The sequence below is a fragment of the Emys orbicularis genome, chromosome 4, assembly GCF_028017835.1.
Source record: "Emys orbicularis isolate rEmyOrb1 chromosome 4, rEmyOrb1.hap1, whole genome shotgun sequence".
In the NCBI taxonomy this organism is placed as follows: Eukaryota; Metazoa; Chordata; order Testudines; family Emydidae; genus Emys; species Emys orbicularis.
In genome coordinates this window covers 9014532-9042509 of record NC_088686.1, presented here as the reverse complement: position 1 = coordinate 9042509, position 27978 = coordinate 9014532, and the positions used below count along the sequence as shown (strand labels likewise).

The following is a 27978-nucleotide window of genomic DNA, read 5'->3' as shown; positions in this document are numbered from 1 at the left end:
CTCCCCCCCCCGCACCTCTCCCTCCCTCCCTCCCAAAAAGCTCCCAGAGATTTTTCACCTTCCCTTTGCTACACGGTACCATGAGTAACAGTTTTACATACCACACGCAGCCCAAGTCTCCAGGTTCTGGTTTACAGCTGCAAGAGAGAATGGAATGTTTGTGCAGATGAAGTTAGATGTTTGGAAAATGATCGGACTCCCACAAAAGCCGCCCCAAGAGAAGTGAATCTTGGCGGGCTCTTCAGTTCTGCGGCGTGGAGTATAAGGTATGGTGATTGTTAGCTTCCAAATCACTACACGTGAAGAGCAGCGGGGCGGTGTCTGGCTTAGGTCCACTCAGATAGGGAATAACCGCATAGCTATCGCTCCCAGTCAGAGTGCCATACCAGCCGGAGCACGGAGGGGTAGCCAAGCTTTGGAGAGAAGAAATGGGCAATATTGGTTAGAGACGGGAGTCTAGCGTTATCCCAGGATTGTGCTGTTTAGCATGGGAGTTTTAATACAAACAGAAGTTGAAAGTGGCTTCAGATAGGAAGCTTTGTCGAAAGCTTCAACTTTTCAGAGGTGACCAGTGATTTTGATGCTCAACTTGACATCTTAAAGGGCCCTTAATTTTCAGAGAGTGGGTGTCCAGCACCTAAAAGAGGTCAGGCCCTTTCCAATGGATGTCATAAGCTGAGCATTCCCCCCGCAAAGCAGCTGTCAAGTGATTAATGGCATGATTGATTTTTTTTTTTTTTTTTTAATCGTGCTGTTAAACAAGAGAATACCATTTTCAATATTTTTGGATGTTTGCTACATTTTAAAATATAGTAATGTCAATTACACAGAATACAAAGTGTACAGTGCTCACTTTTTTATTACAAGTATTTGCACTGTAAAAAAACAAATTTTCAACTCGCCTCATACAAGTACTGTAATGCAATACCTTTATCATGAAAGTTGAACTTACAAAAGTAGAAATAGGTACAAAAAACTGCATTCAAAAGATAAATCATGTAAAACTTTAGAGCCTACAAGTCCACTCAGTCCTACTTCTTGGCCAGCCAAATTACTCAGACAAACAAGGTTGGTTACAATTTTCAGGCAATAATGCTGCCTGCTTCTTGTTTACATCACCTGAAAGTGAGAACAGGCGTTCGCATGGCACTGTTGTAGTTGGCTTTGCAAGATATTTACGTGCCAGATGCACTAAAGAGTCATATGTCCCTTCATCTTCAACCACCATTCCAGAGGACATGCGTCCATGCTGATGATGGGTTCTGCTTGATAACAATCCAAAGCAGAGTGGACCGACGTAGGTTCATTTTCAGCATCTGAGTCAGATGCCATCAGCAGAAGGTTGATTTTCTTTTTTGGTGGTTCGGATTCTGTAGTTGCTGCAGAGCATTGCTCTTTTAAGACTTCTGAAAGCATGCTCCACACCAAGTCCCTCTCAGATTTTGCAAGGTACTTCAGATTCTTAAACCTTGGGTTGATGCTGTGAGATTTCTAAAAATAGCTACATCGGTACCTTCTTTGCATTTGTTCAAATCTGTTGTGAAAGTGTTCTTAAAGCTAACATGTGCTGGGTCATCATCCAAGACTGCTATAACATGAAATATATGCAGAATGCGGGTAAAACAGAACAGGAGACATACAATTCTCTACCCAAGCAGTAGAGTCACAAGTTTAATTGATGCTCATTTAAAAAACAAAAACAAAAAACCACCACATCATCAGCATGGAAGCATGTCCTCGGGAATGGTGGCTGAAGCATGAAGGGGCATACGAAAGTTTAGCATATCTGGCATGTAAATATCTTGCAATGCCGGCTACAACAGTGCCATGTGAACACCTATTCTCACTTTCAGGTAACCTTGTAAATAAGAAGCAGGCAGCAGTATCTCCCATCAATGTAAACAAACTTGTTTGTCTTAGCGATTGGCAGACTAAGAAGTAGGCCTGAGTGGACTTGGAGGCTCTAAAGTTTTACATTGGTTACATAACTGCACTCAAAAACAAAACAAACTGCAGATTTTCCCTTTTATGCTAGAGATTGCACTTCAGTACTTGTATGCGGTGAATTGAAAATTACTTATTTTACAGTACATACATTTGTAATCAAAAATACTAAGAGTCAGCACTGTGCACTGTATTCTGTGTCATAATTAAAATCAATATTGAAAACGTAGAAATTTATTAAATATTTGTGGATTTTTTCCAAGTGGTATTCTATTGTTATCAGTGCGATTAATTTTTTTGAGTTAATCGTGTGAGTTAACTGCAATTAATTGACAGCCCTAAAATAAAGCCAATATACACAAGTTCACTCATCATTTCTAGGACTGTTAGTATTTCTAGAGCACCCATCACACCGAGATGAGCTCAGAGAAATGCCTGGACCTCAGCCCGAGGAGAACGCTACAGCCCCACTAAGTTTTCATACATCTTGTGTCTCAAGATTGTTATACAGCAATAATTGTGGTTTTTTTTGGCTGGAGTAACACCACCACAAACACACACCACACAAACCAATCAATGGGAAAAAAACCAAACACACCCACCCACTTTACCCAGGACTTTCTGCAGCTTGCAAGTCTTCACCAGGAAATCAGCAGTTCTTAGTTTACAGGTACATATGCCTGTAAACCTCTATGCATTTTAACAGACTTCTTTTCTCTGACTTTAAGCACACAAGAGTGGCCTCATCTTCAATGATGGTTAGCACCTGTAGCCAAAGTCCATGATTTCCACCAGGGTAAGTTCAGATCTCAGGTCCTTGGTGCAAGCCAAAGCTTACGTTATTAACTGCCTTATTAATCTGGTCTGCCGGTTCTAGGCCCCTTTGCTAGGAAAGATTCTTGGGCTTAAAAGAAGAGCAGGAATTGGCTGCTCTGTAGACACCGTTTGCTGCTCACATGCGAGCGTCGAATGGCGAGTCTGAATATCCGAACAGCTCCCAACCTACCTTCCTCCTTCTCGCGCACCAAGTCTTGGCAAGTCATCGTCACTGTCGTATCGCCTTGGATTGTCAAAGAAGTATGCTCTGGAACTATAACTATGACTGTTTATCATGCCAGCTGGTGTCTGTTGATAGAGGGAGGGGGGAAAGTAGTTTGTTATTTTTTTATTAAAGCATCCAATTGTTTCTAGAGATTATGTAGTGGAAAAAGAGCTATTTAGCTAGAGTAAATCAGACAAGTTTTATGTGCAAAGAGCAACTTGAAAAAGATCTTAATCCTAGAGCAATTTGTTCATATCCTACCAAGTTCTGAGTTAGCCTCTGAGCCCGGAAGAACAGCACCACAAAACTGGTTGGCACAAGCTCCCAGAGGAAGAGGACTACTCCAAACACCACATATTCTTCACCACTGACTTCTTCTGCATGCATCTGCAAACACAGGGGTTATGTTTAAACCTCGAGGGTTTTGTTCTTAAAATAGCACTTTTTGGGGGGGAGGGGGGGAAACAAAAACAAAAAAACCCAAAACCCCACGGAGATTTACCCCAGAGTGATGGGATTCCAAGAAAGAGACTAGGATGCAGTGCACAGAAGCGCTTCTGGATTTCAAATCTGGAAAGATTTCGGATTAGCATTGCGCACCGCAGTTCCCAGACTGGCTCTGATCAGTGGTCCAGCTAGGGCAGTATCCTGCCACTGAGTGGCCAGTACCAGCTGCTACAGATTTCAGCTGAGAGCTTCCATGTCAAGCCTACTCTGTTTTCTGGGGGGGTTTTGGGCTAGTTCCTTAGTGTAGAAAGTGGACCCCACACCAATAAGAGCAAGTGTTCCATGTCAAGTCAGACATCTTATAGGATGTTTCTGGATTATAGGGTGGTACATGGGAGGCTCTCACACCCCATGTATACAGGGATGTGGTAGCTAGTATCCCATCACCACCATTGCCGCTAGGGCAGAGGGTATGACGACAGACAGATGTGCTCTACACATCTCCACCGTGGTTTCAGACAACCCTGGCTGGTCACAGATGCTCAGGATCTAGACTGACCTACCGAACAGTCTATATTGCAGCACAGTATATCGTGCCATTACACCAGCAATACAGGTGTGCACTCGCCATTAAGAGGGTGCAGTTTGGGGTCCAATTAAGATCTCACTGATGTTTAGTCTCGTGCACCTGGTCAGTATTTAGATACTTGGCAAGCAAATCCCATTCGCTGCATCTTAATGTTATGGCTAGTAACATGTTAGGGGCAGTTACGTGGAGTAGGAAGGTATGTTAGTTGCCACCAGAGATCTAACATTTAGAAGCACTTGTGACAAGTAACCCCCCAAATTAAAGGAGGAGCCTAAGAAAGTAGCGATGGGGTGACAGTCATATTTCCCCAAATACGGCAGCTCTTTTAATGTATTCGCATCAGGTGTGAGTTACCTGGGCTGCCTTTGAGTCTTCAGGGTCAAGCTCCTCCATAGACATGTCTAGTTGTAGATAGCGGATGTGTCATATTAAGCATTACATTCCTATTAGAACTGACTGTTTACAGTGAGTCGCAGGAACTGGACTAGGAGAGCTTTTTAGAACACTGCTATAGCATCTTTAGTGAGATCCCACACACCCGGAACATCGATTTTTCTCCTCAGTAGCCATGTTCTGGATTTGAGACACCCCCACCACCCTCCAACACCCACCCGTTAATATTATTAGTTACCTTATCCGAAAGGTTGTCCCAGCCATAATTAAATGGACTAGGAACATTCTCTGGAGATATGGCCACTGCTACCAGATTATAGCAAGCCCTTGAAGAGTACAGAAGAACAACTACTGAACCGACAAGAATGGCCTGGCAGACAGATGTGCCCTAAGAACAGGGGAGGAAGCGAGATACGTTAAATCGAATAGGCTGTTACACAAATCTTCCCATAAAATTGTAATTTTATGCACAGCAAGTCGTGCATGCATGCATGATCGGACCCAGAACATCGACACACAACTATGCCCTCACTAAAATATTTAAAGCTAGCGTAAAGAACCTCATTCTGGGCTGGCGGTGAGTTGACTGCCATCATCCAGTGTCACATGGCTGTTTCTTACCGACCTTGAGGAAGAGAAGTGGAACCTTGCCAACCAAGTAATGGAACCACAGGGAGGATTATTGCAGTAGTGGGTCCCAATTGTATAGGCGTTATTTTTGCAAGCAGACAATTATACCGACTACCTGGCTGGACAGCTATAGCTTAGTTATAAGCTAAATACAGGTTGGGTTTGGTCTTCATTTATGGTGCTATGGTGCCACGAACTTGAGGCATGAAGCCCAGCGATTAGTCAACAGCAATCCGTGTGAAAGCCCCAGTATTACATTGGTTGGTAAGTACAGCACATGTTGCAGAGAGGGCTGGAGTTTTGATATAGCAACAGCCTTTTGTGAAGTTGTTCTTCGAGTAAGAGAAGCCTTGGTATACTACTGATGAGGAGCAATTCCCACAGCACGGAGCTGTGGGGTGGCAAGAGGAGAGAGAGAGAGAATATGAATGTCAGTGGAGGACAAATTCTATTTCCAGAAGTAGCAACTTCACAGATTTCAGAACACGCTCGCAGGGCAAAGGAAACCAATCCTGTGCAGAGGAAGTCAGTACATCTCTGAAGGCTATTTAAATTTAGGTTCATGCAACTGTGACTCCTCCCTGATTGTGCTGCAGAGCCAAAACCAGCAGCACTGAGCCCTCACGGTCAGATACTGCAACTTGCTGAAACGCCCGTGTCCATTTCCCCCCCAGACAAAAGTGACTTGCCAAAAGTGTTGTTGAGACCCAGACTGTGCAGCCAGAAGCTAGAGTTTTAGTTCCACCTTTTCCTTGTTTGCAGCACAAGGCCGTTTTCGAGGACTGGAGAAACTTCTGGCAGTTTAACTGGCCCCAAATAAACTTGGGCTCTTTAGCGCCTGCCCCCTTGACAGTTCACTCATCTCAGGAAGATACACATGGGCAGTTTTTGGGGGAGAAAATGGGAAGCCATCAGGAACTACATATGCTACTGAAGATAAACTATACCAGGCTACACCACCCAGTCTATGTAGTGCCTTCAGTGTGCTGAGCCCATTAGACAAATACGGGGCAAGGTCCCCGAGTCATGGATTCTGCAGGAGGTTGGGGGGGGGGGAGTGGTCAGATCCCCCTTCTCCTATGCAAGTTCAGACCAGGCAGCAGAAACGCCTAAGGCAGAGGAGACAGGCTGGCATTTTACTGGGGCAGTAGTTTAAAGCCTGTTAGGTCACTGTCTGCCACACAGCAGACCATGTGCAGGAAAGCTCAAGTGGTCGCGGTCCATAATTCCAAGGAGGGGGAAGCATCTCCTACCAGCCCATAACGTAGACATGGATCTAGCAAAGCAACTCAGACGCAAGAGTCATTGCCTTGGGCAGAGTAGCTTTGTTGAGCTACGGGAGCCCAGGCTCCCAATTTGGCCACACACAGGAGCTGCCAATTCCTGATCACTCGTATTCAGGCCCAGCAACATCCTCGTCCCTTCTTTGACGAGGGGGCGAATGCTGCCCCGCCTTGTTTGAGTCAGTCTCCATGACAGGGGCTTTGCAGATCCTGGACAGACCATGGTCACCATGGGCAAAACGGAGATAGTCCTCTAGCCCCACCTGCAGCAGAGGCAATGCTGCCTTTCATCAGGCTATCAGCATGGGATTGGAATTCTGGCTCCAATAGTAGCAAGAGTCCAGAGCTCCTGCAATGGAGAGAGACCAAGCCTGGCCCAGAACAGATTCTAGATCTACAGAAGAGCCCAGTACTTGGGGTAGGTGCTTCTGCATGTTGCACCCTTCTCAGTTCCTGACATTTCCACCACTTGAGGGACTGTCACGGCCAGGTGAGGAAAGGAGAGCGTCTCCCTGATCCTGAAGGGCCAGTGAAGCTAACAGGCTGCCTATGCGCAGTGCTCCCAGTTGATGGAATGTGCGTGTGTCTATACATCCTTTGGTCTACTCTGGAAAAGGCAGGGAGAGAGGGAACCCCACACCAGGTGCAGTTAGCCCCTAAGGAGATGCTACATGTCATGGAGTGGAATACTGCTCCTGACACAAGTGACGTAGGAGAAAGCCAGCTTAGAACAGACCACCAGAGTTTTGTTACTAGACTGGGTTGCTAGTGGATCTGGTTTATGGGTGTCACATTAGCAGAGGACTGCAGTTACTATCAAATGCCTCGACATTAAGTCACTTTGGTGTCAGACAGCAACACACCATTAGTACCAGATCTAGGCTCTGTACTGAAACAAGTGATTTAAGAGACTCAGTGCAAAAGAAGGTCCAGTATCGGAGTTATAACGATCTTCTCTTGCAAGCACAAACACAAACTGAAGAACCCAAACTGAAAAGAGTTACTAGCTCCAGGCTAGGACCATCCTTTTGTTCTGTGTTTGCAGAGCATCTAGCATGATGGGGTCATGGTCTTGGACTTGCACCCCCATGGACTGAAGTAAATCATTTCAGTGCAGTTTAGAGAGCATTTACCTACCTTTGACTCGAGGTAGACGTTTGCCGATGACATTTTTGCAAGTTTGCACATACAACAAGCTAATGAAATGGCACAAAGAATGAAGAGACTGTCATTGACTAGTGCCCGAACAAATACTGTCCATCTCAGCCGACTCTCTGGGACATCTCCATGGATAAGCATTGCACAAGTTAAATTCACAACGAGAAAGAGAAGGCTGATAAATATGGAGCCCAGATACAACAGGACCCTGGAAAAGGAAAGAGAAACAGTCTGAAGAAGTCTCTACCACCACATCATCTCCCTTGTTCTCTATCAGTTCATTTCACTCCCAGCATTGCTCTTCATTTGCTGTAACTCAGTAGGCTAGCAAGTGTGAAAAGGTCAGTCATGTAGACAAGGAATTAGGGAAGCCATTTAGAAGGCCAGTTTAAGTTGTTTAGTTGGCATAATGCTGGTATTGAAATCACTCAGTTGGTAGAAGCTTGCAAGGAATCATGAGTTACAAGATTCCTGTCTATCTTAAATTAAAGTTGCAAGATATAAAAAAAAAAAGCCATACAACTTAAATATTGTTCTAATTTAGATTAAATGTAGGTTGAGAGTCAGCCCAACAACCACCAGCCTTGGTGAAAATAAGTGGCTGCAAATACACTACAATCTACACACTTCCCATTGAGAGTTTGTCTCCTGACATAGGTCCCTTAGTTCTTGGTCTAACGGACAGGGTCTGAAGTCCCTTCTTCCATACAGAAGGATGTACTATTAGAATGACTTAACACACAGGCTTGAGCAACAGGAGTGGCTGGCATGTTGTGATGCCCACAGCATGGGTTCATAAGCTAGGGATCACAAAGGCCCACAGAAGTAAGACTCCTTCACTGGCTTATGGCTAGATAGGATGGGGTGAATCCCAGAAGTGTTCTACGATGGTTCTCAGCCTCATCAGGTGTGACCCTAATGTGCTAGAGCACCAATAGCCTCCCATGAATTACAGAAACACGAGCTGTCTAACGCTCAGCGGCAATAGCAGTGCTCATTCTAGACCCTTAGGCTGTGTCTACACAGCAGCTAAGACACCAGCAGCTGGCCCATGGGGCTGTTTCATTGCTGTGTAGATGTTGGGGCTCCACCTGGAGCCCAAGCTCTAGGATTCTGGGAGGTGGGAGGGTCCTAGAGCTTGGGCTCCATCCTGAGCCTGGAAGTCCACACAGCAATGAAGCAAGCTCGCAGGGTTCAGGTTGTGGGGCTGAGCCGGCTGGCACTGGCTAGACTTCCCCCTCCCCCCCCCCCCCCCCCAATTGCTGTGTAGATGTACCCTTAGCACCAACGACAGCCTCCCTGCAAGTAAGAGTGTGTGAGTGTGAGTGTGAGGCAAACCAGGAGCTATAGCATCTCCCTTATGGGTACAATCGAGTTCTTCACCTCCAGACTCACGTAGGCACCCAAATCTGATGATCAGGTTGCCCAGTGACTAGCCCACAACTTCTTCAGGGCTTTGCTTTCCCCACTGTGCTCTGAAGTAACTGAATTAATCTTTGTTAAACAACATCTGGGTAAGAGACAAAAAACAAAGCTATTGCTATGAAGTTCGAATGTAGCATTTGGTAGATTTCAGATACGCTGTACCGTTAATACACCCAATAAGGGCATGTTTGGGGTAGGCAAGAAGAGGAGTCACTTACTTGTACTTATTGAATTCTGCTGCACATTTGACTTTGAATATAACCTACAAAAGGAAGAGTGTGGAAAGTTATTCTAACATGCTTACAGTATACATTATAGTTCACTTTGTAATTAGAAGGGATTCCGCTCAGCAACAGAGCAGAAGAGGGTTGGGTTTCTAGTTCTGGTAAGTGACAATCTAGTTCTCCATACTCTTAATACCGTTAGTAGCCTGCAACCATTTGCCACGTAGAAAATTGACCCGTTCTGCGAGGTGGACTGAATAGGTCATGAGAGTTTAGTCCAAGCACAAGTGTTTTAGTAACTAAGCAAGTAATTTATGAATCCAGTTATTCTTTGGGCAATAACTGTCCCCTCTTTGAGGAGACCGGATTTGCATTTCAAGAGGCTTTGCTCCTAAGGACTTTACAGGAGAGTGGAATTTGGTCTTCGGTAGCTGAATGGGAGCTACATTGTTCAGCAAAGTAAAGTTTGTTTTGTGACATGCTCTTTGTATTGAATATTTTAGGACCTCGGTCCTGTTTAATTTCTTTATTGAAGAAAGGGCTTGAGCTGCTATTCTTAAATTAGACATTAGAGGGCTATTTCTGGTTAGCCTTTTATATTTGATTAAGTTAGAACTCAGAGAACTAGATTGCAAGAGAGTATGTGCACATTTGCTTCTGGGGTTCTTCACCCTGGCAGAAGCTTAGCTGGCTATATTTGCTTAACAACGATTCACCATGTATTTGAAGAAATTCTTCAGAGGGCTGAAGTCCCAGACGTGCTGAATTCTGCAGAGTAGAGGATAGATTTACAATTTCATAGGACTAGAAATGTGACAAAAGTCAGCAGCTCATGTGATGTGTCCTGTCACTCTTTGGAGCAGCTCTTCAACTGGGAAGGGAGCAGTATGGGCAAGTTGAGGCTATAAGCACCTCTCCTTCTTAAAAAGGGAGTTGGGTACATGTGACATACCTGCTCATTAATCTGGATTGTACCCTGGTGTCACCCCTGCCCTGTAACCTTGAGTACCTTACAATGCCTTGCTGAAGTAGCTCTCATCTGGACTGCTCACAAGTAGCCTTCCAGCATGCAAGCCACACCCTGAGCATCTGTAACTGCAACCTGCCAGTTACACCCTGCTTCTCACAAGCCTGTGTTATACTGCGGGGTGACCCCAGCATCCCCCCAGTCACGTATGCCCGGTATTGCCCAGCCCCCTTTGACAGTACAAAGTGTTTTAAGTTCATTATTCCTTTGAGTGAATAATAGGCACATAACTTGTTACCCAGACACTTCAATTTAAACACACTGGATTAGATAAAACAATAAAACAAAAAAAGATTATTATCTACAAACATTGAGTACAAGTAATGATGCACAAAAAGTCAGAAACTGTTACAAGAAATACAAAGACAAGTAGTTTACTAATACCTAACTAACAAACTAGATCAGAGTCAAGCAAAGTTTCTCACCACATGCTTTCAGCAGTCTTACTGAAGAAACCCGGTTGGTCAGGACCCCTGCCCCAGAGTTCAAGGCTTTCTTTCTTTGTCACTTCAGGTGCAGTGAATGTGATGGGCAGGTAGAAGAGAGATGGTGCCTTGGAGTGTTTGTCCCTCCTTTTTAATAGTTTCAGTCCCACTCTAGAAAAACATTTCCAGCTGGGAAGTAGGAGACAAAGTCTATGTGGAAGGATGTTCCCTACTGGCTTACTCTGTTTGAGCTTTGTTTCCCTCCATGTTTGAGTACTCTGTTTACTGCTTAAAATGCAAATTAAGCAGAGCACACGTTGCTTTGTTTAGGACAAAGCAGTGTCCTAACCTCAGTTTGGGCAGGGTTGTGAGGTTTGGAACATGCGTTATCACAGGCATATTTTATGACTTCACAATATTGCCACACATTTTTATGTATCAGTATGATACTGACCAGCAAATGAGTTTTCAAAGGATACCTTACAAGACATACTATTATAGTACCACATGCTCAGGGTTCAGCTGATCGCCATATTTGAGGTCGGGAAGGAATTTTCCTCCAGGGTAGATTGGCAGAGGCCCTGGAGGTTTTTCGCCTTCCTCGCAGCATGGGGCAGGGGTCGCTTGCTGGAGGATTCTCTGCGACTTGAAGTCTTTAAATCATGATTTGGGGACTTCAACAGCTGAGTCAAGGGAGAGAATTATTCCAGGAGTGGGTGGGTCAGCTTTTGTGGCCTGCATCATGCGGGAGGTCAGACTAGATGATCATAATGGTCCCTTCTGACCTTAAAGTCTATGAGTCTACCTTTTTGTACAAGATGGGTAGGGTGACCACCTGTTCCAATTGGGTGGGACAATCCTGAAATTCAAGTCCTGGTCAGAATCAGTCCAGGACAGCATTTGATCTGGATTCCCTGCGGCACTGCTTCATACCTGTCTGAGGTTCAGGGGTGGCACCAGCTTCTTCCCAATGGGGGAGGCTGAGGTGGGCCTTTGCCCCTCACTCTTCACCCCCACCCCCCAAAAGCCCCATCCCCTGGACAGGCTGGAAGCCAGGCCATGGTAAGAACCTCCCAGGCAGCCTGCTGTGGGGAGCCCTGGATCCTCCTCCTGCCCGGGGCAGAGGGCTGGGGTGCCCAAGAACAGCCCCTGACAATGTTCTAAACAGAGGCTAAGGGGGCTCATATTGAGGCACTACTTGGTGTCAAGATACAAGACTTGGTCGTTTAGAACACGCCCATGCACCTCCTGAGAAGGTAGATTCGCTACCACTCACTCTTCACCCCCACCCCCCAAAAGCCCCATCCCCTGGACAGGCTGGAAGCCAGGCCATGGTAAGAACCTCCCAGGCAGCCTGCTGTGGGGAGCCCTGGATCCTCCTCCTGCCCGGGGCAGAGGGCTGGGGTGCCCAAGAACAGCCCCTGACAATGTTCTAAACAGAGGCTAAGGGGGCTCATATTGAGGCACTACTTGGTGTCAAGATACAAGACTTGGTCGTTTAGAACACGCCCATGCACCTCCTGAGAAGGTAGATTCGCTACCACTTGCTCAGCAAAGAGGTTAGAAGTTAGGAAGGAGTCACTCCACCTAGACCAAGTGTCTATTGCGCTTCAAACTGCAGTGAGTAATCCTCATACGGTGCTGACTAATGCTTCCAGTGTCTTTACCAAGGACTTAGGCAAGGTTTGAACTTCAGTGAAGCTAGCACCTAGACCTCATAGGCTCCTTTGAAGGATTCTAAGGGTACAGGAACCAGACAGACAAGTCTCCAGCTACCGAGATGCGAGAGACAAGAACATTGCAACCTTCCTATCTCCTAATCCTTAATTCAGAAAAGAGCCCTATTTTTCAATGAAGTTAACTGGTAACGTCCTCAACATAGCTAGCAAGTAGAATGGCTGCTACTCGCATTCAGGCTGTGCGGGTTTGCAACACAACATCACTACTTTAAGCACTTTCATTATTCGTACACTGAAGCAGTAGGAGGAGAAACGCTATTTCAGTCTTTGGAGAGCACTGTCTGTTGCTTATAAGGGTATGAGTATTTACTGGGCTAGTCTGGCAAGGAAGGGTTCTGAAACAGTCACACTCATATGGTCTCAAGATTTCTGAAGCCAAGGTGGCAAGTTTGACGGGGTAGCACAGCTCTGAAGAAAGCTTGGCATGGTTTTGCTGAAGGACTGGGAGTAAGAGACACCACCACTTCTAGCAGACACTTGCTCTTGGATCTCAAAGCAGTTGTAGGGTCATTGCCCAAGTGCAGATGCTCAGTTTCTCCCACTGCTGCAGGAAGCTAGACTGAAAAGCTAAGCTCCTACAGCTTCCACATCATGGGTGTTTTGGGGCTGATGAACTGCAGTTCGCTGCTGACTAACCAACATTCTGAGCGGACGTCTCCCTCCACATTCACATCTGAGCCATCAAAGCTGCCAATTCACATTTTGAGAGGCTTCAGAATACTGAGTTTCAGCAACTACAGACAGCAAAAGGCTTCCAGGAAACCTTTGCCACGATGAAATTGCCACTAGCACTCATGCCTGACCATGTGTCCAATCCAATATGGCAATTCCTGAGGTCTGTCTAGTAGAGTATCCCATCTGACAGTGGCCAGTACCAGACTCTTCAGAGGTGAAGAATGCCACACAGTATGCAGATGTAGGATAATCTGCCCCCCCGACCCCATTAGGCCTAATAGCTAGAGACTGGCTTAAGACCACCAAAAAAAGTTCAACTTATTTTTGAGACTAGATATTTTGCCTCCCAATCCACCCTGAAGAGCTATTGGCAGTGCAAGGGCTTTTTCCATATTCCTCCAAGCTGTGACTATTGCTGGCAGATCAGCAGTACATTGGGCTCATTCTCAAAGCTAGCTCACTACGTTGGGGATTTTCTGGTTTTGAAAACACTAAGAGGGACATCGAGATGAGTGAACTGGAGAAGTCTGTGGTTAGTGAGTGTTCGTGTATCCTGGACATCTGTGCGCCAACTAAGATGTTTGTATCATCACCCTGAATGACTATTCTGAAAGGCACAAGTCAGAGCTCAGACCTGACTTAAGAGATTAAAGTAGAAAAGAGTTTTTGGCTTGTGTTTTCTTCCCCCAGCACTCTTCGCTACACTAAAATCCCCTGCACTCCCAGTGGAAGTGAGCCATTGATGGGAGGCAAGAAAAAAAGTCTTGTTTATCTTGATCTAAAGAGTATTTCTTAGTACTTCATTGGCTGCACTAGGCAGCAGGTTCCCTGCTCATGACAAGCATTAAAGCGGTCTTGTTAAAAGTTGCCAGAGCATCCCAAAGCTCTTGGATCCTTGTTCAGCTGCTGCCGCCATGAGAAGTGGAGGATGAGCATGCAGGATCAGTGCTTAACATTTTGCTAGCCCTGAAATATTTGTAATGATCAATAAGCCTTGGCAGGAGATAGACTTTAATAAAAGCCATCAGCATGTGTTGCATCTCACCTCCTCGATGCCAATTCTAACAGTTTAGGCAGGCAATAGCTTACTGCTACTAGAGGCTTTATACTCTTTGCAAACCCTTGACAAGGTATCCAGTAGGTTGCCATCTAGAAGAGGGTCTTTGCTAACAGGGAACATAGGGATTTGGGTGAGCAGAAGAATGAATGGTTGTAGCCCCCAGAATTACAAGTTTTACCCCTCTAGATTAAAGGGTGGAATTCCAGAGCTCTCAGCATTGGCCTAACTCTGCTGCCCTTGTACTCAATGGTAAAAATTCCATCAATTTGGATGGGAGCCAAGTCAGGCCAGTGTCAAGAGCTCTTGGGGGAGGGTGGGGGAGGAAGAGAAGGAGGGAGAACAAACCCTAGGAGGCCAAGACAGAATGATCTGCCTCTTGAGCTGAATGGGTCATCCTGCATCATAGCGCAAATTTACTGGACAGCAAGTCTGGGACTGGGGATTCAGGGGTTCCTTGATGCAACAGTGATAGAGCTGGTGGATCTGCTGCTAATTTGATTCACTGGTCAGATGCCCAGCACTCCTACCCCCAGGGCCGGCTCCAGCATTTCTGCCGCCCCAAGCGATTGGCGGCAGCAGTTCAGCGGCAGGTCCTTCGCTCCTAGAGGGAGTGAGGGACCTGCCGCCCCCGAATTGCTGCAGGTGCCGCCCCTCTCCCTTGGCCGCCCCAAGCACCTGCTTGTTAAGCTGGTGCCTGGAGCCGGCCCTGCCTACCCCATCCAGTGGCACAAGCAGTGCAGCAGGTACTCGCTGTGTTTGGAACAGCAGGCCCATGGGAGAGGAGCAAGAACGTTTTCACATCCTTGTTAGGATATAGATATTCAGGCCTGTCTGCAAAGGCCTAGACTTTAAGAATTTAGGTGTATTCTTATCACTTAGCTAGTTAGAGTGGTATAAAAGAAAATCAAAATCACTGTCTGTCTGTGTAAGAGCCTTCTCTTACTGTGACAGTCGGAGGCCTGGTTCTCAGGCCAAGGCCTTCAGCTAAGCAGCAGAGGCAGCCATAAGCTGGGAAGCGAACGGTCACATCCTCACATTCCAAACTAGTCACATTAAAATAAGGTGCTATTGGGCTGTTAGGAAAATCAGGACAGGATTTTATTCCTATCACCTCCAGAGAAAGGGAAGAGCCTAGAAGATGTAAAAGGAAACTTAGTTTGATAGCATCCGGTCTGGCAAGAACTCACTTATCAATAGCTGGGATGTGAAATCCTCATTTCTGTATTGTTCTATCACTGTAGTCTCCACTTCCCTATTGTTTGTCTGTATAATCTGTCTGGTTCTGTGATGGTTTCTGTCTGCTGTATAATTAATTTTGTTGGGTATAAACCAATTAAGGTGGTGGGATATAATTGGTTAAATAACCATGTTACAATTGGTTAGCTAAATTTCAGTAAAATGATTGGTTAAGGTATAGCTAAGCAGAACTCAAGTTTTACTGTATAGTCTGCAGTCAATCAGGAAGTAAGGGGGGGGGGAATGGGAACAGGGAATGGGGGTGGGGGAATTGGAATCATGTTTCACTAAGGGGGTGGAGAATGGGAACAGGGACACAGGCAAGGCTCTGTGGTGTCAGAGCTGGGAAGGGGGCCACTAAGGAAGGAAACTGGAATCATGCTTGCTGGACGTTCACCCCAATAAACATCGAATTGTTTGCACCTTTGGACTTCAGGTATTGTTTGTTTCTCTCTGTTCATGCGAGAAGGACCGAGGAAGTGAGAGGATGAAGGAATAAGCCCCCTAAAAATCCTCCCCCCTAAGATCCAGCAGAATCCTCCAGAGCAGCCAGGCTGCACACCAGTTGTGCTCTAGGGGCTGGGGAAGGAACACATGAGATTTGGGCCTTAGACAGTTCACACCTGTCCTTCCAGAGACTGCAGGCTCAGGAAGAAAGCAACACCTTTGGAAGGGTCTTAGGGTTGCAGAGGACTCCAGTTATAGAATAGGAGCTTGAAAGCAGCCAAAACTGACAAGTGAACTTCCAATTTCCCCACTTTCCCTTGGCAAGTGGATTTGTCAAGCCTTTGACAGGTGGATGTTCATAGACTTTAGATGATCACGATGGTCCCTTCTGACCTTAGTCTGACCTCCTGCACATTGTAGGCCATAGAACCTCACATACCCACTCCTGTAATAGACCCCTAGCCCCTGGCTGAGTTACTGAAGTCCTCAAATCATGGTTTAAAGACTTCAAGTTACAGAGAATCCACCATTTACACTTCATTAAACCTGCAAGTGACCCCGCACCAGGCTGCAGAGGCAGGTGAAAACCCCCAGGGTCTCTGCTAATCTAACCCAGGGGAAAAGTCCTTCCCAACCCCAAATCTGGTGATCAGTTAGACCCTGAGCCTGTGGGCAAGACCCACCAGCCAGACACCTGGGAAAGAATTCTCTGCAGTAACTCAATGTCCTGTCTCCAGCAGCTGGGAATTTTTGCTACTGGCGGTTGCCAATGGGCCACATGCCATTGTAGACAGTCCTGTCAGACCATCCCCTCCATAAGTTTGTCAAGCTCAGTCTTGAAGTCAGTTAGCTTTTCTGCTCCCCTTGGGAGGCTGTTCCAGAACTTCACTCCTCTGATGGTTAGAAACCTTCACCTAATTTTGAGCCTAAACTTGTTGATGGCCAGTTTATATCCATTTGTTCTGAGGTCCACATTGGTGCTTAAATAACTCCCATCCCTCCCTGGTATTGATCCCTCTGATGTATTTATAGAGAGCATCTCCCCTTCAACCTTCCTTTGGTTGGGCTAAACAAGCCAAGCTCTTTTGAGTCTCCTCCCATAAGGTAGTTTTCTGTTCCTTGGATCATGCTAGTAGCCCTTCTCTGCACCAGTTCCAGTTTGAATTCATCTTTCTTAAACATGGGAGACCAGAATTGCATACACTACTCCAGATGAGGTCTCACCAGCACCTTGTATAATGGTATAACACTTCCCAGTCTCTACTGGAAATACAGTCCTAGGATGCGTCAGGCAAGGTATTAGTCTTTCACGGTTGCATCACATTGACGGCTCATTGTTATCCTGTGGTCAACCTCTTCCTCTGTCACTTCCAAGTAAAAAGTCTCCAGTTTATAGGAAAAATTCTTGTTAGTTCCTAAATGCATGACCTGGCACTTTGCATTATTAAATTTCATCTCATTTCTATTACTTCCAGTTCTTGTAGGATATTCTGATCCTTCTCCATACTGGCAATAACTCCCAACTTTGTGTCATCTGCAAATGTTACTAGCGCACACCCACTTTTGCACCAAGTTCAGGAATAAAAATGTTAAATAAGATTGGTCCCAAGACTGATCCTGAGGAACTCCACTAGTAACCTCCCTCTAGCCCGAGAGTTCACTTTTCAGTATGACCTGTTGTAGCCTCCTCTTTAACCAGTTCGGTATCCACCTTTCAGTTCTCACATTAAGCCCCATCTTCTCCAATTTAACTAATAATTTCTCATATGGAACTGTATCAAATGCCTTATTGACATCCAGGTTGATTAGACTGATCACATTTCCCTTTAAAACAAACACCACACAATTATCTTCTCAAAGAAGATCAGGTTGGTCTGGCACAATCTACCTTTTGTAAAACCATGTTGTATTTTATCCCAATTACCATTCACCTCTATGCCCTTAACGATTTTCCCTTTCAAAATTTGTTTCAAGACCTTGCATACAATGGAGGTCAAACTAACAGGCCTGTAGTTTCCCAAATCACTCCCCCACCCACTTCTTAAAAATAGAAACTGGACTAGCAATTAGCAGTCATAGTGTACAACCCGAGTTCACAGATTCATTCAAAATCCTTGCGATTGGGTTTGCAATTTATGCGCCAGTTCTTTTAGTATTCTTGGATGGAGGTGATCCAGGCCCCCCAGTTTCATCCCATTAAACTGTTTGAGTTTGACTTCCAGCTCGGATGGGGTAATTTCTACCTCCATATCCTCATTGCCATTAGCCACTATCCCTAAGCTCTTCACAGGGCCGGCTCTAGGATTTTTGCCGCCCAAAGCAAAAACAATTTTGTCTGCCCCCCCCCCCGTTTTTTAGTTACCCCCTCCCCCCGGCCCCACCTCAACTCCGCCCCTTCCCCAAATCCCCAGCCCTGCCTCCTCCCCCCAGGCTCTCAAGCCTAGGAGGGAGGGAGGGGGAGAAGCGGCGCCCGCGCCACGGCCACTCGGAGTCTCCCCCTCCCTCCCAGGCTCTCACCAGCTTGTTTTGCTGGTGCCTAGAGCCAGCCCTGGCTCTTCATTAGCCTCATTAAAAACTGAGGCAGAGTATTTGTTGAGGTGTTGGGCCATGCCTAAATAATCTTTAATCTCCACCCCATTCTCAGTGCTTAGCAGTCCCACATCTTCTTTCCTTGTTTTTTCTTATTTGATAGGACTATAGAACCTTTTACTATTGGTTTTAATTCCCTTCGCAAAGTCCAACTCTGCTTGGCTTTGGGCAGTTCTCACTTCATCCTCACACTTTGACCTCCAAGTGGTCGCTTTCCTTGCTAATCCATCCCATCTTTCATTTCTTGTACGCTTTTTGCTTTCTCTTAAATCACTTGTTTGAAATGCTTGCTCATCCAGCTTGGTCTGCAACCCTTCCCTCCCCCCTTGCTCAGGATGCAGTCTTCAGATTGCTTCTGCAACTTTGACAAAGTAATGCCAAGCCTCCTCCACATTCAGATCCTTGAGTTCTTTGGTCTAGTCCTCTTCCCTAACTAATTCCCTTAATTTATGGTTAGCTTTTTTGAAATCAAGGACCCTTGTTGCAGACCTATTTTTGTTTATCCTTCCATTTAGTTTAAATGGAATTAGGTCACAATTACTAGAACCAAGGTTGTCCTCTACATCCAGTTCTTCTACTGGGTCCTCACCACTACCAAATCTAAAAATGGCATCACCTCTTGTTGGTTCAGCAACTATTTGGTGAAGAAATCTGTCAGCTCTCACATCCAGGAGAATCTAGGCCCTTCTATTAGTAGCACTTGTCCTCCAATCTATATCTGGGAAGTTGAAGTCTCCCATAATCACACAATTCCCAAAGGAAACTGCACCATCTGCTCAAGAAACTTCCTGAAGACGCACAGGAACAAATCTACACAGACAAATGCCTAGAGCCCCTGCTACCTAACATCTATAAACCTGGAAATCCTGGATGCCCTATCATCTCAGGCATTGGCACTCTGACAGCAGGATTTTCTGGCTATGTGGACTCTCTCCTCAGGCCCTACACTACTAGCACTCCCAGCTATCTTTGAGACACCACTGACTTCCTGAGGAAACTACAGTCCATTGGTGATCTTCCAGAAAACACCATCCTCGCCACTATGGATGTGGAAGCCCTCTACACCAACATTCCACACAAAGATGGACTACAAGCCGTCAGGAACAGTATCCCCGATAACGTCACGGCAAACCTAGCAGCTCAGCTTTGTGACTTTGTCCTCACGCACAACTATTTCAGATTTGGGGACAACGTATACCTTCAAATCAGTGGCACTGCATTTTTATGGCTGACTTAGAACAATGCTTCCTCAGCTCTCGTCCCCTTATGCCCCTACTCTACTTGCGCTACATTGATGACATCATCATCTGGACCCATGGGAAGGAGGCCCTTGAGGAATTCCACCAGGATTTCAACAATTTCCACCTCACCATCAACCTCAGCCTGGACTAGTCCACACAAGAGATCCACTTCCTGGAAACTACAGTGCAAATAAGCGATGGTCACACAACCACCACCTATACCGGAAACCTAGTGACTGCTATACTTACCTACATGTCTCCAGCTTTCATCCAGACCACATCATACAATCCATTGTCTACAGCCAAGCCCCAAGATACAACTGCATTTGCTCCAATCCCTCAGACAGAGGCAAACACCTACAGGATCTCTATCAAGCATTCTTAAAACTACAATACCCACTTGGGGAAGTGAAGAAGCAGATTGACAGTGCCAGAAGGGCAGAAGTCACCCACTACAGGACAGGCTCAACAAAGAAAGTAACAGAACGCCACTAGCTGTCACCTTCAGCCCCCAACTAAAACCTCTCCAGCGCATCATCAAGGATCTACAGCCTATCCTGAAGGACAATCCCTCACTCTCATAGACCTTGGGAGACAGGCCAGTCCTCACTTACCGACAGCCCCTTAATCTGAAGCAAATACTCACCAGCAACTACACACCACACAGACACTAATCCAGGAACCAATCCCTGCAACAAACCCCATTGCCAAATCTGTCCACATCTATTCAAGGGACACCATCATAGGACCTAACCACATCAGCCACGCCATTGGGGCTCGTTCACCTGCACATCTACCAATGTGATAGGTCATCATGTGCCAGCAATGCCCCTCTGCCATGTACATTTGCGTAAAGACTGTCCGGTTTGGCCAAAGACTAAATGGACACATCAGACATCAAGAACTATAACATTCAAAAACCAGTAGGAGAGCACTTCAATCTCCCTGGACACTCAATAACAGACTTAAAAGTGGCCATTCTTCAAAAACAGACTTCAACAAGAAACTGCAGAACTGGAATTAATTTGCCAACTTGACACCATCAAATTAGGCCTGAATAAAGACTGGGAGTGGCTGGGTCACTAAAAAAAAATAATTTTCCCTCTGTTGATACTCACACCTTCTTGTCAACTGTTGGGAATGGGCCACATCCACCCTAATTGAATTGGCCTGGTTAGCCCTGACCCCCCACTTGGTAAGGCAACTCCCATCTTTTCATGTGCTGTATATTTATACCTGCCTACTTTCCCCCCCCCCCCCACTCCATGCACCTGATGAAGTGGGTTCTAGCCCACAAAAGCTTCTGCTCAAATAAAATGTGTTAGTCTCTAAGGTGCCACAAGGACTCATTGTTGTTTTTACAATTCCCAGTAGTATTTATTTCATTAAAACCATTAGAGGTCTCTAGCCATATCCAAATTGGATCCCGGTGGTTTGTAGCACACTCCAAACACTGTATCGGGGGAACATCTAGTAGCCTTCTTCTCTAATGTGATTTTGGCCCAAACAGATTTTTGTATCCATTCCATCACTTACAATTTCTTTAGGGTCTACCTCATCATTAATATACAATGCTACTCCACCACTCAAGCACTTAGTAGGTATAAGAGCATGGACTTCTAGCTACAAAGTTTTTATATGGCTACATGTCCTGGAATCAAGTTGAAAATTAACAGGAAGGGACAAGGAAGCCATGAGATTGTGATCTCAGCCAGCCAAGGTTAGGGGGAACAAAAACAAAAAAAGTTTTAGGCCTCATGGTCTGTAGATAGAAGCCATTTGTTCCCAGCCCTCGTAGGCTGAGCCCTATTGGCCTGGCGGAGCTATGCAGCTCCCTTGCTCCAGCAGAGCTTCTTTGGGCAAGCCCGACACACAGAGGGACTGTTCAGTGCTGTACTATTACCGCCATCCAGTCTTGGAGTTGTAAGTGGGAAGTCTCTCTAGGAAGAAAGGAGCCAAGAGCTGTAAGTACTCCACATAGACAAACACTCAGCACAGTTACCGCCGAAGTCCCCTGCTCCAACGGGGAGAGCACAGCGACGTACCACTAGCCCCTTCTTTCAGTTGGATGGAAGGGATTCTATAGTACGCCTCAGAAGTGTCCTGGTTCAACTGAAGTTGTTGTTGGAAGTCCTCTCACCAAGCATAAGAGGAGACAGAACATGACTGCCTAATTTAAAGAGAGATTATGGAGACATCCGGGTGTGTTGTCACCATGAAGCAGTCACATTTGGATAGGCTCTTTTGTCATTAGGAGCCATCTACACTCAAGAGTTAGGTTGACGTAGCTACATAGGTCGACATTGTCACACCCTGACCAAACTCTTAAGTGTAGATGCAGCGATGTCATTGAAGAATGCTTTCATTGATGTAGCTACTATTGCTTGAGGTGGTGGGTGGTGGTGTTCCTACAGGAATGGGAAGGCCCATCTACACTACAGGATTATGCCAGTATAGCTATAGTCTCTCTATAAGGTACGTCTTTGCTACAATAACATACAGTTCAAGCCCCTGCAGTGTAATAGTACAGGCTCTTCTGGGACTACACCCCAGAAGCATCCAAAGTTTGCAAAAAACATACACATCACACCCTTCAGTCTAACCAAGAGAGGAAACCAAGAACAGAAACTGTGGAAGGTTAGTTTTTTCCCCTCCCAGAATGTTACTGCCCTGATAAGGTCAGGGACAAATCACAAGGGCTTGCTGGGATGCACCCTGCATTTCCCAGCACAGAAAGGTGGCAGCATCTCTATTATGTCACATGGTGGTGGGCACTTCCAATCTCTGGAGACTCCTTAGCTGGTGAACAGGGCAGTTTTAACACTGTCCAGGATCCCCTCCCCCCAGTGAACCCATCCTGAGAGTCATACTGTTGAGGAAATATAGATACTAGATGTTCATTAAACAGGAGAACGAGATAAAGCTAATGAGGAAAGGTTTAAGGTACAAGAATGAATGTGGAGCATCTTGGGAGGTCACTGATTAGTGACAAAACTGTTCAGTTTCATTATCTAGCTTGGATATTTTTGGGATACAATAACTCCCAGGCTGGGTATGATTTACATGCACATCTGCTCCAGTGTAATTAAAGAAGGGGAAGCAGTCTAGTCAGTTGCACCATTAAAAAGAGAAACCCAGACACGTTGGAGGTCATGGATAAGCCAACCTTAGGGAGGCAAGCTGAGAGGACTTCTTAGTCTCCTGCAAGGCACAGCCAGAGCCCTGAGTCATATTGCTATACATAAGGAGTGACGAGGAGGCAACACATTCAAGCAGGCTTTTGTAGAAGGGGAAGCGAGTGGTTGCTGTGGCTGAAGTTACTCATAAGAGGCCCCACCGGATGATCAAGGAGGGGGAGTGACTGGCAGTAGAGGGAGAAGACTTCTTTCAGAGCTAGCCTACTAGGAAGATGCCAAGATATCCACTGGCTGCAAAATTAAAAAAGCAACAGCTATTTTAGGTCTCATCTGGAGTACCATTGACAGTTGACAAGCAACTCTTGGATTTATAATTTGGAGATACACCTCTTTGGAGGCATGATGGGGGGGGAAAAATGCCCCATTTGAGACAAATTGCTGACTTGGACATATCCAACAAAGCTAGAGTTCAGAATAAGCCTGATGAAGTTAAGATGAAAGCAGAACCTATTTTAATGAGTTGAGATGGAGTAAGGAGAGATGCAGGTTATGTATCTACTGCTTTTCCATTTGGAGCATCAAAACACGTAACTAGCTAGCAACAGAAGGAAAACCACAACTGCTATTGCTAAAGCAGCATGTCTCTGGCGACCAAGAATAAGGCTCTTAAAATGAGTGTTAAGTTGAACAGGAAAATTACATAGTGGGTCTGGAAGCCCAGAGAGAATTCTAGTAATCTTTTATTCTGCACTTTGTTCTGTGTTTTTTTTGAGGGGGGGGGGAAGAGGGGGGGAGTAGAAGAGGGGTGTTTTTCAAACAGGTAATACATACAGAAATAATGTGATTTGTCAGTAGGTGTTTGTGAAATAGAAGCCTAGTGCAGTTTACCCTCACACCCCAGCACCACTTTCACGCTTGGGAATTGTTTGTGAGCTAAAGGATGCGGTTCTCATACACCAGGCCAGCTGGGAGCCACAGTGATTCGAGATATAGGCCTTGGCTACACTTGGCAATTCACAGCGCTGCCGCGCGAGTGTAGTCGCGCCGCCAGTGCTGCGAGAGCTCTCTCACAGCGCTGTAAGTACTCCACCTCTCCGAGGGGAGTAGCTTGCAGCGCTGCGAGCAAGCGTGCAGCGCTGCAGGCGCTGATTACACTGGCGCTTTACAGCGCTGCACTCGGGGGGGGGGGGCGTTTTCACACCCCTGAGTGCAGCAAGTTGCAGTGCTGTACAGCGCCAGTGTAGCCAAGGCCATAGAAGCACTGAGGAAAAAAAATGCCACCTCTCTGCACAGTCCTAAAGGCCGTGATTATTCAATCTTCTCCAAGAACATTGCACAAGAAAGCCAATGGGTTTCTGCTTTAAAAGAGGTACTTACCACCAGCTTGCAAGTCAGATATTTGAATCATGGTGTACTACATCTACAGTTCCAAAGAGGTTATTAGGTGGACAGGGTTTTCCATATCACCCATTCGCAGATCATTATCAAGAACTGAAGGACAGTGTTAGCTAGTTTGTTTTAAGTGTCACCATTTATCAAGTTGCAATTCTATACCAACGGCCTTGTCAATGCAAGAGTTGCACCCACTTTCCCCCCCAATTCCATTTAGGAACAGCTTTTACATTGGAGTGGCCCCATTATGGTTGCACCTCTTGTTTCAGTTTAAGAGTGCCCTGTATCCATTTAGCTGGTTCATCCGGAGTCATCATAAGCTAAATCAAGGCAGTTCCTTACTGATTAGTTAACAATATAGGACAATCTTAGAGCCAAAGTAAGAAGTGTAAACACGGGGGGTTGCTCCAGTCTAACCTTGCCAGTTTCATCTGTAGAGCTCAGTTCTTCTGGCAGGCAGGCGAACAAATGGTTTAGACGTTGCAGGCACTCTCTACCCCTGCCTTCTCAGAAACTCCATGGGCCCAGTTGTCCACCACCTTGCACCAAGTGTAGTTGCTTACACTTGTGCAAGTAAAGGCTGCCATTCTGACCCACAAGGATTTTACAAAAACAAGGAGTCCGGTGGCACCTTAAAGACTAACAGATTTATTTGGGCATAAGCTTTCGTGGGTAAAAACCTCACTTCTTCAGATGCATGGAATGAAAATTACAGATGCAGGCATTATATACAGACAGGATTTTACACCACTGCAGTGGTTTTCAACCTGTGGTCCATGGACCAATGGGGATCTGCAGACTAGGCCTAAAATTTCCAAAGGGATCCACACCACCACTTGAATTTTTTTAAAATGGGTCCACAAATGGAAAAAAGGTTGAAAACCACTGCTCTAGTGTATGTGACTCTAGAGGCTAGTTGAGGCTCCAGCCCCCCAATCAAATATGCTTGTCTTCTCTAAAAGTTATCCTAGATTCCTCCTCACCAATTCAAATTCCATAGCTTTTGACATTTAGATTTATTTTTTCCTGCCTAATTATAGCATCAAGACAAACACCCCTCCTCAAACCCATCTCCTTGCAAAACAAGGAGTTTTGTCTTTCCCTTTACCTCACCTATTTAAATTTAGTTTGCAATTTCAGAAATAGAGTTAGCTCATTACTTAAGGAACTTTTTAAGCTTTGAAGAAAGTCCGATGCACATAAACATACTGCAGCATTTAAGTAATTTACAGGTGTAACAAAATCCAGGCACATTGTTACCAATACGAGCCCAATTATCCCCTCTTCCCTTTGCCTTTTGGGGGCATACTGTATTGAATACCTATTGATAGGTAAATCGGAATTTGGCAGAGAAGATATTTGTTGTTTGACTGCTGTTACATAATAACTTGTGTTTATAGTTTTGACAGTTTAAAAAAAAAAAAATCGACAGCTTCACCAGTGTTCAGGTGATGGTGTTGGGGGGGGGGGGGGAGAAATGGGAAGAAACTGTACTGCTCAGCTGCTAATCTTGTGTGTTATCATGTGAATGCCAATGTCCTAGGGAAAATGAAATCATAATTCCCCTGTGACTGAAGGATTTCAGTGTGTTGGAGATTCCTTTGTGAGGCTGTTAAACAGCTGAGAGCTGCAGAATAAAGGCAAGCTCAACCATAATAATACAGCTAGCAGGAAAGTCTTGCCAGATTAGTTTGTGACTTGCTTCATCAGAGTCCATGCAAAGGGGGAGCCGTTCATCAGAGGCCGGGCTACGGATAAATATCTGGGGAATTTGGGGAGGCGGGGGGGGGGAAGATCAGACACACACAAAATAAGCTCTAGAGGGAGAGAAAGGAAAGCCGAGTGACAAACAACAAAGGCCACCCGAATGGCCTCGCAGATGTCCCAATAAATACTGACCCATTGTGTTAGGGGCTGAGCGGTGACTCTTGCCCTGAGCCTAGGGTTTGCGGGGTCAGCGAGAGGTTCCTGGAACCTCAGCACAGGAAGAGGCAGAAGAATAAACCTGCTAAGAATAATAAAAAAAGGGGGGGGGGGGGGAAAGAGAGAAACGCAGCAACCATAGCAGATCAGGCTCTAGCTGGTGACGTAATGGTTGGCAACCGTCCAGTCCCTGCTATCGCCACTTTATCTAGTCCCCCTTAACACACACACACACAACACAACACAACACCACAGCCCAGTTTAGCCACACGGAGGTTATTTGTCTTCCCCAGTGACACTAGGATGTGTGTGTGTGTGTGTGTGTGTGTGTAAGTAAAGCAAATCCAGGCAAATCCCCGCAGCCTTTCCCCTCCCCAGCCCCAAGTTTGCAGAATTTGGTAAACACACACACACACGGTCCCCGAGCAGGACACACACAGTTCCCAGGGCGCGCGCGCGCACACACACACACACACACACGGTCCCCGCACAGGGCGCGCACACACACACACACACAACTTACCTCTGCGAAGTAGAGGTTGAGGAGGCAGAGGCTGGCGAAGAGCAGGCAGCCCGGGGAGCAGAAGAGCAACCAGTGGGGGAACGGCTGGCGCTGCAGCGGGGCGGCCCGCAGGGAGTTCTGCAGGTAGCAGGAGAAGAGCACGGTGCGGAGCGCTGCCCACAGCAGGCAGAGGGACAGGCCGAGCGGGCGGTAGCTCAGCCGCTTCTCCCCGTAGCAGAGGAGCAGCCAGAGCTGCAGGTAGGCGAAGAGGAAGAGGGAGGCGTACAGGGCGGTGTGCAGCACCGTCAGCCCCAGCTCCACGGGGTAGGGGATGGCGGGCATGGCCCCGGCTGGGGGGGCAGAGACGGTCCCACTCATGGGGGGAGGGGAGCGGGCTGCAATGGGATAAAACGGGGGGGTAAAAACCAGGGGCGGGGAAAATCCCCCCCACCCCACTCACAACAACGGCTAAAAACCCATGCAACAAAAGAGAGCCCGCGCCTGCCCCCTCCGCCCGCCCGGCTGGCTGCAGCGCTCCCTCGCTTCGAAAACAACTCTCGGCTGGAGACGATCAGCTGAGCCAGATTATTTGAGGCGCTCGCTCCGGACAGCAGACTTTTCTCATTGGCTCCCGACGGGCCCGCCCGCGCCGTTTCCTTCTGCCCTTCCCGGTGGCTGCTGGGCCTGTCAATCAGAGCCGGGCCGCCCACCGCGGTCACTCCGGGCTCGGCTTTGTTCTTGGGTTGCCGCCGCCGCCCGACTCGGTTTCCTACCTCCCTCTGGCCGCCTGTGTTGTTCTCCCGGCTCAGCGAGCGCCCGCCGTTCGCTCCGCCCTCCCGAGCCGCAGCCCCGCGCTGCCTGGGACTGGGATCAGCTGCGCAGAGAGGCCTGTGCGGGCGGGCGGGTGTGTGTGGGGGGGACAGGAGCGGCGCAGATCTGCGGGGAGGCAGCGCAGAGATCCCCGTCGCTGTAGGGTTAGCTCAGAGATCCCCATGGCGATAGCGGACCTCACAGATCCCCATTATTACAGGGCTAGCTGGTGAGATCGCTATAGGGGTGGCTCCGTGATCCCCACTGCTATAGGGGAGTTCAGAGATCCCCACTGCTATAGGGGTGGCTCAGAGATCCCCACTGCTATAGGGGTGGCTCAGAGATCCCCACTGCTATAGGGGAGCTCAGAGATCCCCACTGCTATAGGGGTGGCTCAGAGATCCCCACTGCTATAGGGGAGCTCAGAGATCCCCACTGCTATAGGGGTGGCTCTTAGATCCCCACTGCTATAGGGGAGCTCAGAGAGCCCCATTGCTATAGGGGTAGCTCAGAGATCCCCATTGCTATAGGTAATACCTAGATCTCCAGCACGGTAAGGTTTAGCTTGGCCTGGGTCTTTCAGCGCTAACTGTGGAGCAGCACCCGTGTCCTCCTGCTATCAAGGGTGAGCCCTGTTACC

General features: G+C 46.8%; 1 protein-coding gene across 1 annotated transcript; it reads right to left on the bottom strand.

Annotated features, from left to right (window-relative positions):
• Positions 1-3: 3 nt before the first annotated feature.
• Positions 4-26916, bottom strand: GPR137C (G protein-coupled receptor 137C). Its single transcript, XM_065402320.1, has 7 exons — positions 26550-26916; positions 9130-9173; positions 7466-7694; positions 4654-4803; positions 3248-3373; positions 2951-3069; positions 4-413 (listed from the first exon to the last, which is right to left on the bottom strand). The coding sequence occupies exons 1-7, from the start codon at positions 26904-26906 to the stop codon at positions 242-244; spliced, it is 1197 nt and encodes a 398-aa protein (XP_065258392.1). The 5' UTR covers positions 26907-26916; the 3' UTR covers positions 4-241.
• Positions 26917-27978: the final 1062 nt, after the last annotated feature.